The sequence below is a fragment of the Poecilia latipinna genome, unplaced genomic scaffold, assembly GCF_001443285.1.
Source record: "Poecilia latipinna isolate Pla-1442-1.1 unplaced genomic scaffold, P_latipinna-1.0 Scaffold893, whole genome shotgun sequence".
Classification (NCBI taxonomy): Eukaryota; Metazoa; Chordata; class Actinopteri; order Cyprinodontiformes; family Poeciliidae; genus Poecilia; species Poecilia latipinna.
The window spans coordinates 47,884-60,924 of record NW_015113509.1 but is presented as its reverse complement, the minus strand read 5'-3'; the positions used below and the strand labels follow the sequence as shown (position 1 = coordinate 60,924).

At 38.6% G+C, this 13,041-nt stretch overlaps 3 protein-coding genes across 4 annotated transcripts; 1 reads left to right on the top strand and 2 right to left on the bottom strand.

The window, feature by feature from the left end:
* Positions 1-371: 371 nt before the first annotated feature.
* Positions 372-5,358, bottom strand: wdr82 (WD repeat domain 82). The gene is made up of 9 exons (XM_015048602.1): positions 5,058-5,358; positions 3,183-3,280; positions 2,779-2,845; positions 2,598-2,697; positions 2,333-2,449; positions 2,103-2,258; positions 1,947-2,016; positions 858-1,000; positions 372-451 (listed from the first exon to the last, which is right to left on the bottom strand). The coding sequence occupies exons 1-9, from the start codon at positions 5,216-5,218 to the stop codon at positions 422-424; spliced, it is 942 nt and encodes a 313-aa protein (XP_014904088.1). The 5' UTR covers positions 5,219-5,358; the 3' UTR covers positions 372-421.
* A 165-nt stretch (positions 5,359-5,523) lies between these two features.
* glyctk (glycerate kinase) lies at positions 5,524-11,210 on the top strand. Of its 2 annotated transcripts, XM_015048599.1 has the most exons (6): positions 5,524-5,730; positions 6,334-6,420; positions 6,873-7,244; positions 8,143-8,294; positions 8,618-8,793; positions 9,731-11,210. In XM_015048599.1, exons 3-6 carry the CDS (start codon positions 6,889-6,891, stop codon positions 10,619-10,621), a joined length of 1,575 nt encoding a protein of 524 aa, XP_014904085.1. In that variant the 5' UTR covers positions 5,524-5,730; positions 6,334-6,420; positions 6,873-6,888; the 3' UTR covers positions 10,622-11,210. The 2 variants fall into 2 exon arrangements, with proteins under 2 accessions (XP_014904085.1, XP_014904084.1); XM_015048598.1 differs by lacking the exon at positions 6,334-6,420.
* A 569-nt stretch (positions 11,211-11,779) lies between these two features.
* tcta (T cell leukemia translocation altered) lies at positions 11,780-12,979 on the bottom strand. Its single transcript, XM_015048603.1, has 3 exons — positions 12,623-12,979; positions 12,487-12,538; positions 11,780-12,326 (listed from the first exon to the last, which is right to left on the bottom strand). The coding sequence occupies exons 1-3, from the start codon at positions 12,831-12,833 to the stop codon at positions 12,284-12,286; spliced, it is 306 nt and encodes a 101-aa protein (XP_014904089.1). The 5' UTR covers positions 12,834-12,979; the 3' UTR covers positions 11,780-12,283.
* Positions 12,980-13,041: the final 62 nt, after the last annotated feature.

Genomic DNA, 13,041 nt, shown 5'->3' with positions numbered 1-13,041 from the left:
GTAAGATGTTTATGCTCCAATAAAATCAGGTCATACTGGGTTTCAACATAACTATAGCTCTAACCTTACAAAGAAAACACGTTTAAGCCACACTTTAAATTAAATTCAATCCTATTAATAAATCTTAACTTATAATTTGAATCTAAAAAATGTATTTCCTTCCCAGATGCTTTAAAAAACATGGAACTGTTATTTTAATCTTTTTACACTAATTTCAAAAATACCAAAGACCCAAAAAGAAATATAAACTGGCACAATTTAAAAGAAGTCAAAACTATATTTTTTTTTACAAAGGAAAACAATTTAATGTTAAATAGAAAAATAAAAAAGCAAACATGTTTTATTCCTACAACTGATTATTTACAATTTAATTTTGTGACATTCACACTGCCCCCTGCTGGTCAGCTGCTGCTCCTACTCCTCAGTCATCAATGGTCGGCAGCCAGAAAGCCTGAAAGATTAAATTCATATCACATTTAAGTCACTTCAGCCATTACCGTTTACATATTTGACTGTTTATTTCTACACAGAGAGGCAGAAAATCTCTTAAATATTTTATTAGAAATTGCACTTAAATTCTGTTTTAGTAGAAAAAGTATTCAATTAATGTTTAAAGTTGCATTTTTCTCATTTTTTTGCTTGTTTCATGTTTTCATTTTTACAGAATCTAAAGAAAATCACAGAAAAAAAGCCCCTCATATGTAGACAAATTAAATCAAGAAATGCACAAAAATTTGTAAAATGTAATGGTCTAATGTTTTCTATTTTTAATACATCAGTTTATCTAATAGCTAAGCTTTTTTCTCAAAGACATGTCTGTCAAGTCTGAGGCAACGTTTTGTTTCTCTTAAACTCACCATGTTGGAGCAGGCACTGGCAAAGGTCATGAACTTTGGATTGAACTGCAGACAGGTAATGGGGCCTGTGTGCTTCCCGTCTAATAGCGCCACCTTCATCCCGCTTTCAGCGTTCCACACGTGGATCTTTCCATCTTCAGAGCCTAAAACACATCAAATGTTGGAGGTAAGCATTCACATTCAGTAATAAAAAGCAGATTATTGAATTAGTGAAAGTAACTCTGGCTAACCAGCATCACTATGCTCCCTAATCTCCAACATGACTGAGATCAGGTGCAGACAGTGAGTCTACAATTCTACCGAAATATAGCATTGGCAAGCAAAATTTTAATGAACTGCACAGTAAATACCTTTACCTACCAAATATTGCATCTTTATATTATTATATTGCAACAATACAATAATATGTTGCTGTTAGAGGTATTGTTTTAGCTGCAAATGATCAAGCGTATGCTAAAGGAATGCAGTTTTATTTCATTGTAGGCAATACAATTTTTATTTTCCAATTATGAAAAAATTACATAATGGTATTTTATAATGTATTTTTAATAATAGTGGTTAAATCCAAAATAGAATATGCTGATTTTTTATCTAATTAATCAATCACCAGAATAATCAGTAACTAAGTAATTATTGAATGCAGTCCTACAAAAAATACAGAATTCGTTTTCATAATCAACCTTATAATATCTTCTTCAACTACTGGCACATTTAATTTTCATCTTTTAGTTAAAATTTGTTCCATTTTATTTTTGAGTTTAAACAGCATGAACACAAATTACTTCATGTTTACAATGAATAAATTTCCCCAGATATCGGTCCGTCTCTAAATGAAACAACCATCCTGCCTGGTCTCAGAGTAGCTGTAGGATTTCAAAAAAGAATTAAAAAAAATAAAATAATAAAAAAAAAAAAAAAAAAAACAAACAAAAAAAAAGTTAAATATCATCATGTGAGCAGAAATCTGCTCTGTGTTTCAGATGAAAACACTTATATCCTTATTCCAAATAAATCAAATGTTCTTTTGCTGAACTGTTAATTTAAAGCACCAATAAAGTGACACATAAATGCACACTTATACAAACTCACCAATCATCACAAACTGAGAATCAGGAGTGAAAGAAGCCTCTAAGGTTACGCCTTTACTGTTGTTGTAGCCCTGTGGACAGAAAATAAAAACCTTCAGTATTTTTATATTTTTTTACCGGATTTCTATTCTCCATTTTGCAGTGACTCCATCCTTACCCCAAAAGAATGCAGCACTGCCCCTTTAAAAGCGTCCAAAATGCGAAGTGCCCCACCGTTGGTAGAAAGAAGGATGAGTTTTCCATCGTTGCTAAACTTGAGTCCAGTCCACTCACACGTCCGATCGTACTGAAGCTTGAAAGTTGCAAACGGACCCTGTTGGCAAGAGGGATCGATTTAGTTCTTTTTGGATCAATTTAACTAGTCGAGTGTCAAACCTCCTTCCATACCTTATCAAATGAGCGCAGATCATAAAGTTTAACCATCTCTGAATTTATTCCAGCTGCAAAAATGAGACCCTCTGGGTCAAATGAGCACACAGGCTTCCCCTGCAGGTGCATCAAACCCTAAAAATGCAAAGACAACAGCAAGTACAGCATTCATTTTCTAAACTCGTGAACAAACCAACTCCAAATTCAATCTGTTAGGAAGGTTTAATTTTCACAGAACAAGTGTCAAACTACTTCTAACAAATGAGTAAAACTAGATGTCTACCTGGCAGTTCGGTGAGCGCAAATCCCACAACCTGATAGTTTTGTCTAATGAGCCGGAAATAAACGTGTCATCCACAGGAGACATGGACAGAGACGTCACTCTGATGAAAACACACAGGAAGAGGAAATGTGAAAACACAGACACATCGAACCAATCGCAGAAACACGAGGACAGCACTCACCTTTTGTTGTGTCCAGGAAAATACCGGATATATTTGTTGTCATGAAGAGACAAATACCGGATAGTGTCTTAAAGACAAAGAACAAAATAAGTGGCACCAACATACCAAAATCCATGATTATTTCATGCATAAGAGAAAAGAAAAAAAAAATCAATCCGAAGCTCGTCTGAAGATTGCACTCAACCGTAGGCAAGGCAGTCACTTGTACAGTTAGCTCCTGTAAGGGGTAGAATCACAGACCCTCAAACTGTACAAACAACTACCTCAGGCTACAGCGAGCAGCGCGGCGAGCAGCTACGCAACACAAATCACCACCTGAGCCAAGGCAGCAGTAAATTGTGCGACAAAACGGAAATTAAAATCAAAACGGCATGCATTTCAACATGCATCTTCTGAATACATACCATCGATTTTGTTGGAACTGTAGACCACTGTGTTTGCAGCATGTGTATACCTGATCAGATCCACGCCATACTTTTTACTGTAGAGAGTTCTTTTGGGTCTGCCATAAATGGGACACACAAAAAACAACAATAAATTAGAGGAAATGAATCAACAGCAGTAAGCAGCAGCACACTTCTATAATAATTTAAAAACCTTACAAGGTTCAGATTGGAGTCAGAAGCGTCAATGTTTGCTACTTTTTACTGAAAATCACCTGAAATGCTTCAGATTTCTAACAGATAATGGGGCTAAAAAAAATAATAATAAAAAAACCACACCATACTTTCCAGATTTCTGCCTGTAAATAATTTTGCAAAGCACTGAATCCTTTTAATTCCAGGTCGCGATGATGCACTACTCAGTGTCAGTCTATCACAGGAGTCTCTTTGGACCTTCCTCCAGGACTCTTAATAAATTTGGCTAAAAATGATAAAGAGCCAACTAATGTTTTAAAATATATATTTAAAAACACATGCTGATTTTAGCAGTTCCAGTTTTTCATGGAACAATTATATTGAAATTCCACAACATAATGATACTAAATATACCAGTAATAGACTTTTAAATCAATTTTTTTAGTAAGTTTGTCAAATTTTCTTTTTACTAATATTCCCCTGATGTCAAAACACACATAGAAGAAAATGTATCCATCCTCTTTTCCAGAAAAAAATGTTTTTCTTTGTTTCAAAACAATCAAAAAGGAATAAAATAACTGTTCTTTAGAAATGACATAATTTTTCCTATTGTAGCTGTTTATCAAAATCTGTAAGTTGTCTTTCTTTCAAGAGCTCATATAACATTTGCATCTCTAAATGGCATATTTTGGACTAGGTGTGAAAACAGCTCTTTGGATCATAAAGGTTGCCGATCCCTGAGCTATCAGATAACACTTGTGATTGTAATACAAAAATGCAAAAACTTTAATCCTTCCAAACAAACAAGTTGGTATTCACAACTAAATCTAATTTAAGTCACAATAAAATTGACAGATATCCATTAAAAAACTCCCAATTCAACATTAAATGGAGAGCTCATTTTTGCCTTCTGCATCTTAAGTGCACAAATGAGCGTTGTCGCAGATCCTTCCTTCCAGCAGACTTTATAAACATCAAAGCTTCAACAAGTCTTATAAGTTTGCTGTTATTTGCAGTTTTTCTAATTTCAAATAACATTGCTGATCATATTTGAACATCCCTTTTTGCAGTTTTTTATAACAAATATCTATGCAAATGTACATTTTCTGCTCCAAATAAAGCTAGTCAGTTGCACATTCCTGATCATCTGAGTTTACCATTATTATCAACCGCATAGCATTATTTTTTCCTTATCTTTCTGTAAATATGCATGTTCCCACTTATCCTTAACTTGCTGCTGTGACAACTGAACTTCCCCTCTATGAGACAAGTATTTCGACTTTAAATATGCTAGCCCCGTTTAACCAAAAGGAGAAATGGCGGCAGAACAGCTTAAATATTCAAGATCGAAATATACAACGCCTACTTGCTACAGCACCTGTTTGTCGTCTTAATTAAGCGATTTATTAAAAACTCTAGAAATATTAGGTGAAATTAAAGCGCATTTTCTCAATTTAGCCATCCCCTCCCACTTAGTTTAACAGTTATAATATTCATCAAGTGTTTTGCTTGTGATGACTATAAAACTGAATATTTGATGACACACGGGCTTTAAAAAACAACAGTTAATACCGGACCAGTTTTAACCAGCAGACTCATTTATTTTTAATTTCATGCTGCATCGCTCTAAGCACCGCAGCAGGCCTCAGCTATTAGCTTAGCATAAAGCTAACATAAAAAAGCAAGATGAGCCGCTCTTACTTTCCCTCCTGGCAGTCGTACAACACTAAGGAGTCGTCGTCGCTGCTGGAAATGATTGCCTCTCCGTTGGAGCAAAAGTCGAAGCAGTTAATTTTGTCCGAGTTTTCTCGGAACACTTTGGCAACCCGAAAGCTCCGGAGCACATTGTCCGTTAGCTTCATGGTGGCCTGTCTGTGTCTGAGGGAAGCTGGCCCTCGCCCCGCTTTAGATCGACTCAAGGGTCACAGTTACGGTGATTTATGGAGATATATGAACAAAAGCGGTGCAAAAAAGTTGTTATTGGGAAAATAAAGTCCCCAAAAACGACAACCAAATCCCGCCTGGGGTAGTTTAAGTCCACGGCAGAGGAGGGACGAAAGTGCAACGCCTTCGCCACGTCAGTGACGCACAAATCATCACCTGACCGCGCAGTGGCCAGAAATGATGTTTTATCGCGAGATTTGCGTGGTAACATAAACAGCACAAGCAGCAGGATTTGATACGGTTTTCCTGCTTAGTTTTAAATGTCTCAAATAGTTGCCAGGTTGTGTGTTCACTAGCAGCGCTTCCTGTCCCATATAAGGACAGAGACTTGTTTTCTGTCTGTTTCTTAATTTTACTCCCGCCGCAAAATAAACACATGATGAAGAAAGTTCCTGGAGGACTTTTGACCCCGCAGAAGGGAAACTCCAAGGTATGAACTACATATTATTGTTTTGGTTGGTTGTGCATGATCATATAAAAATAATGCAGTCGTTCAGAATTATAATTGTAAAAATAAGTAGATTTAATTACATGTGTATTCATAATGAGGACCACTTTTCGGGACCTTTAATTTTAGTATTAATATTTGTATGCCTGGTCTGTATTTCTAAAATATACACTCACTGACAATACATTTTGCTCATACTTAGTTGGACCTTCTTTTGTCTTGAATTTTTTATGGCACACATTCAACAATATGGCTGAAAAAAAATCAAAAAACAAACAGGGAAACATTGTTCAGGAAAACAATGTGGCATTGGGTAAGCGTTGGTCTTTAAACAGTTTGTACCAAGGTGTGTCAAGAAAATGACCCCTGCACCATTACACCTCCACCACCAGTCTTATTAATTGATACAAAACAAGATAAATAAGGCCACATTCACTTAAATCTCCATCTATCTGGTAGAAATTTTAATCAGTGCAAGTAAAGAAGAGATAAATGGAGAGCTGAAATGCATGTTCACAAGGGCAGTGGTCTCTTTAAATTAATCATTAAGCAGAGTTTAAACAACTCCAGTCACTGTTTGGTTAGATTTTTGCTTCGCTGCTGAACTGGAACACACACAACAGGCTGCTGCAGGAATCTGCAGGCTGCAATCGCCCTAAACCACCCACACAGGTAGGCAGGCTTAAAACCAGATTTGAAGAGAGTCACAGTAGCTGGGTTTGTAAAATATGCTCAATGTTTCATTTTTGTTCATTTGAAAAACAATTTAAGGTAGTAAATGTACATGCATTTTATCTATGCTTTCTAAACTAAATTGTCAGATAAACATTTGAAATGTTTTTTGTGAGTCCAAATAGCATGTTGCACATCTTGACTGTGGAAATTTGCTTTAAATTTATCTGAAGGTCTTTGAAAGCATTGTAATGTTTACAGTAATTGATCATTTTAAACTGATGTACATTTTACAAATAACACTACTATACCACTTTGTATGCATGTAGTTTTCATTAGGTTTTAAATGGAAGACATTTAATAGTATTAAGACATTTAATAGTATTAAGTCTCACCTTCCTAATTTAACATGCTTTTCTAACTCAACCCATCTTGCTGTATCGATTCCTCAGACCTGCTGAGGTGGCAATGGCCCGCTTCCTGTCCTTGTTCCGGCCTCAACCTTTTCTGGGCCTCCTGGGAAGAAGAAACCCCACGTTCTGCAACATGTCCATGGACTCACAAGCGCGGGAGACCTTCAGAGCCGCAGTGGAAGCTGTGCAGCCGGACACCGTGGTGCGGCAGAGCATAGAGCGCAACGGCGACTCGGTCGTTATTGACGGATGCAGACTCACACTCAGTCACAACCTGCACCTGGTGGGGTTTGGGAAAGCGGTTCTGGGAATGGCTGCAGAGGTAGAGAGGATTTTGGGCGATCATCTAGTTAGAGGAGTCATCAGCGTGCCGCATGGGATACAGCAGACGTTACAACAGCATGGAAAAAGGTGAGCAAATGATGCAGGAGCCATAGTGCATCACAAAAATATTCTTACTAGTTTTTTTTATTGTTATTTGTAACAAACACCAACTTAATTTTCAATTCAAATGAATCCAGTCAGCATCTTAAATGAATAGTGATCACCTGTTTGTAATTAAATCTCAGTATAAGTCCAGCTTCTCTGTGAAAGCCTCTGGAAGAGATGCAGGAATCCACAGCTCATGAAGACAGCTATCAGTTGTGCAATCTGCAAATCCAACTTTTATGGAAGACTGTTAAGAAGAAAGCCATTATGGAGAAAAATGAAAAGTGTATTTTGCAGTTTTTCACACACAATCTGGTCAGGTGAAACCAAAATAAAACTTTTTAGGCCTACACAGGAAAGATTAAATATTAAAGATGAAAACCTAACACTGAACTACACTCTAAACTCACCATTCCCACCATAAAACATGGCGTTGACAGCATCATCCTGTGGGACAATGTTTTTTTTTTTTTATCAGGGAAAGGAAAGCTGGTCAGAGCTGAAAATCAAGGAATCATATAATAAAGACAATTTTTTTTATGTCAATGTCAGTTTATTTATAAAACAACAAATGTTGACCAATTTGCTGTACAATTCAATAGAATGAATTAAGATTACAACACTAAGAACAAGAAAAAAATAAGATTAAAGCAATAATACAAATATAGTCCTCAGCTCACATTATAAAAGAAAGTCTTGACAGTCTCAGCATTCCGTACTTTAAACTAATCCAAAGTTTTTACCTATAGCAATTATTTACCACTTTGTGTTAGAAAGTGTGAACAATTTCAGGGAATGTTTATCTAATTTCTGAAAACTACCTAAAATAACACAAGTAATATGGATATATGTGACATTTTATGCTTTTTATCCATCACAGCCATTTGTTGCTAGAAGCAAACAGTCGGATCAAAGTCATGGAGGGAGCCAAACACAACCTACCTGATGACGACTCTCTGAAGGCGGCCGAAGGCATCAAGCAGTTAGCTACTGAGTTGACAGAAAAAGATTTACTGCTTGTACTAATATCAGGTAAAAGCGCATGATTTCTACCACCGATTTCTACCCTGTTTACTGTTTATTTATTTACACACAGACAATGTACAACATTTCAGTAATCTTTTAAAATAAGAGATGTGTGGTACCAGGTTATAGCAAAAAAAGTGCTAAGGAAGTAAACCAATCATACTATAAACCAACAGACAGTTCACGAAGCAACTTCATCAATAATGACTGCAGATCTGCTTATTTAATAGCCATATTTCAGCCAAATGTGCAAGCATTTTATAACTAGAACATGTTATAATTACATTTGGACAATTATTCCAGTGACTTGTGGGTTTGTTTCCTTATAGGCGGAGGCTCTGCGCTGCTACCAGCACCAATACCTCCAATCTCGCTGCAGGAGAAGCTTGATGTAACTCGCAGACTTGCAGCTGCTGGCGCGACCATCCAAGAGCTCAACAAAGTTCGTCGAGCGCTCTCTTTGCTGAAGGGTGGAGGGCTTGCACACCACGCTCACCCCGCACAGGTAACTCACAGCAGTTGTATAAAGGGGCAATATTATGTAAAATCTACTTTTTTGAGTTTCACGTCATGTTATAATGTTACTCCCTCATCAAAAATATACCTGGAGATGTGTCGCCTTGATTCTTTAATGCATGTTTGAGAAATTCTTTAATCTCCATGGCAACCATTCAGCTCCGCAAAACACCTGGGTGGACCTAGCCCCTCCTTCGAGACTCAGCTCCTCCTCTGAGCCAAAGTTCCCCCCCCACTGAGCTCCTTCAGACTAGCCAGCAGCCATTAGCAAACAGCTGGTGGAACTGTGCATCTGCTGAGCTCATTGTAGGAGCTCCTTCTCAGTGAAATGCAGGTAAAAACGTTGCTCAGCGTTAATAGAGGAGCAATGTTGTGATGGCTTCCTGAAGGTGGAGTTTCAGAAAGCGCAGGAGTTTTTAAAGTGACAGAGGCCCAATTTTAAGGTGCTAAATTACAAAGTCAAATTTCGGGGTGCATCGATAAATCGTCTCAATTTCCTTAACTTTGGGGAATTGGTGATCGGTCAGTATTTACATATGAAGCCAATCTTATCCACGGATATTATCTACCTTGGCAGAGTGCTAGAAATCAACCACTATCCTCTTCTGCTCTCCCATGGTAGAGGTTTGACTGACAGCAGGTCATGTCTGCAGTTAACAATAGTCACCACACTGTTAACTTTATTGCTTTATTTAGCAACAATTCAGACAAAAAAATCTGAATCATCAGGTCAGGCTTTTTTTTTTTCTGTGATCGAAAAGAAAACTGCAGTCGCTGAACCTCTACTTTTACGTCATATGCATTAACTTGATTGTGCTGTAAAATGTAACTACACGTGGCTGGAAAAAACATAATACTGCCCCTTTAACAATGTTTGCTTGTTAAAAGAAGAGCATATTTCTGATTTTCCAATCATTTCATCAAAGGTGGTTTCACTCATACTGTCTGACGTGATTGGGGACCCTCTTGATTTGATAGCAAGCGGCCCAACAGTGACATGCAAGGTGTGGCCGGAGGAGGTTTCATCCATCCTTGAACGACACAAGCTTCTCAGCTCCATGCCAGCTTCAGTCACGCAGGTCCTTGCAAGACAGGGTCCCCGCTGGAAAGAGAATGACAAGCACTCAGATTCACCTGGAGAGGCTCTCAATGCTGTGATTGGCTCCAACACCGTTGCGCTCACCTGTGCTGGCCAGCGAGTTCGAGAGCTGGGTTTCCGTCCTGTTGTGCTTTCACCGGGAGTCTGCGGCAACGTGAGGCTCGTCTCCAGGCTGTACGGCCTGCTGGCCCGGTTCGCCTGTTCCCGGGAGGAACCGCCTCCGGAGATCGCAGCCGAAGTGCTGAGGCTCGGACCGGAGGTCGGCGTGGAGAGCTGGGACCTGTGTCGAACCATGCAGGTGTTGGGCGAAGAGCGCGCCGAGGGGTGGGGCGCCACATGTGTGTTAGCTGGAGGAGAGCCGACTGTGGAGCTAACGGGCAAAGGGCGAGGAGGTCGAAACCAGGAGCTGGCTCTCCGAGTGGGACTGGAACTGAGAGGTTTGGAGCTCCCGCCGCAGGGGCCTGTGTTTCTCAGCGGCGGCACCGATGGTCAGGACGGACCCACGGAGGCTGCGGGAGCCGTCACTGATGCGGGGCTTTACGACGAAGCCCGAGCCCAGGGGTTAGACATCGACAGCTTCCTCAGTAATAATGACTCCTACACTTTCTTTTCCCGTCTGTCAGCCGGAGAGCGTCTGCTGGCGCCTGGCCTGACCTGCACGAATGTCATGGACGTTCATGTGCTGCTTATCCCAGCTATTCCCATTAAAATTAGTTAACGCACAGGCAAAACAGTGCAAAAATAATGAGTAGATCATCATGTCAGTAGACACAAAAGGCTTTTTAGGGTTTTCTATTTTTATATTTGACACTCATGTAAGCAGAGGTGAGCAGAGTACCCAAAAATTGTACTCAAATAAGAGTAGTGATACTACAACATATTTTTACTCAAGTAAAAGTAAGTAGCTGACCAAGAAGTTATTCAAATGAGAGTGAAAAAGAATTTGGTAAAAAAGGCTGAAAGTACTGAGTAACTGATCAAAACATAATTTAATATTTAAAGATTACATCATCACATGCAAAGGGGCATCTCATATAAAGTTTGTGGAAATTTTAGTATTTTAAAGATCAAAATGAAAATAACTGATGTACAATCCCAGAATTATGAAATAAAATGAGGGAAAAGAAACATTTCCCCAAATATTTTTTTTGAAACTAACAAAAACTGCAGGTCTGTGTCAGTGTTTTCCTTCTTAATGTAAAATCATTCTAATGTTATGTTATAGCGTACAGCAAGACAGTACATTAAAGTATCAAATATTATTCTGACCTCATCTTGCCGTTCAATAAAAATGAAATGAGTACAGATTTATGTGGGGTTTTTTTTAAATTAAAAACATTAACTGAAAAATAAAATAAATTTTTATCATGGTAAATAAATTTTACTCTCAATGAAATGTGTATTTGATTTTGCTTTAGAATATTTTTTATACAATTCTTTGTTTTCTAAGCATGCAAACTGTGTATAATCATTGGCAGTGATTTCCCCTTTAGATCACAAATTGGACTGACAGGGAGACACTGAACAGACGTCCCCCAGAAGGTTTACTGCCAAATGAGCAGCAGCTCTGTTCCCTGAATTTGTCCGGGAAATTCATTCACCACTTTGTGCCAATTCTCATCCCTCCTTTTAGACGGGAACATGTAGAAAAAGGTTACCTGCACAATCCCTCCCTTTCTCAGAACTGATAGTAACAACAAAACAATGTTGCCTATTACTAACTTTCCTCCACTTTACAACTGCACTATTTTATTTTGGTAAATTAAATGAGCTCTTAGTAAAGTCAACTGAAGTCTGTTGTGATAAAACGAAATGTAAAAATGTTGTAAGACAGTAAAAATCATGAAGGCTGTTAACAAACACAATAAAACAGAGATTTAGACAGGATAATTTATTCATCAAATTGCATAAATAAAACTGCCTGCAACTGATACTTCAACAGTAAATATTTACAAACAGCATATGCTGCCACTACTACTACTACTAATGCCAAATTTATTAATAAAACCTGTGTTTTATTTTGTGTCCTGACTTCAAAAATAAATTTGTTGCACCACATAGGCATGGTTTCTGGTTGTGTATGACCTTGGAAGTGATATTAAAGTTGCATCAAACCCCAAACCACGACTGTTTCACATTACCACTGCTGCCGCTCACAAAATTCACAAGTGGTCCATGTTAACAACACGATTTATTTCAGTCATTCTTGCTGAAAAGTGTCCTGCTCTGTGACCGGTGAGCAAAGTAAGTATGCCACAAACTTTGTTCGACACCAACCCAGGAGAACTGGTAGATGTTCGTATCTACAGATGATCAAAACTGATCATGTTCATTTAGTGTCTGAAGTAAAAATATCCAGCCCAGATTTCAGGATGAGTACTCAGTCCTTATGGCTCTTCATAGGGTCCCCAGCTTCACTCACCCTACAAGATAACAGATGAAAGATCATACAACAACAATAGCCAGGCAGTACTCGAAGAATAAAACATAAACGGCACTTAATTAAAGCAGGCTATCTCCATGGAAACAAAAGTAACCTTTTGAATTAATGTGAGCCACATAATTCCAACATCGGACACTCACCATCCGCCCAGGTGGGAAGCTGCCTCGGGTGTTCCTCCGTTCTGCCCGGCCCCTGGATGTAAACACAGAGCATGCTAACGCGGCTAGCTTAGATTTACACAGCTAAGAGTTCCTGTGCGGTATGAATAACACCCACCTTGTCGATAATACATGTCGTTCACTGTGTTCCCGTAGACTTTCCATGCAAAGTGAATCGCGATCAGACTAAATATCAGCCAGCTGAGCAGGATTTTGAATATGGAGACCCTCATGTCGTTGGCGAGCCAATCGTCCACAAACTCGGAAATAAACGACAGACAGCTGTCAGCGATGCGGGACAGAAACTCAAAATCCCACGATTCCTCCATATTGTCCGCTTATAATGTTAATGTCGAGAGAAGCGGGTGAGCTGCTTGTCCATTCACTTTGAAGACATTGCTTTGGTTAGGCAGGATGTGTTATCTGTCCCTCCGCTGTTAGCTTTGTTTACCTACAACATTCTTCTTCTGTTGCTTTTTGTTCGTTAGTAAAAGCGCAGTACCGCCACCTACTGGACGAGATGCATATTAGCATATA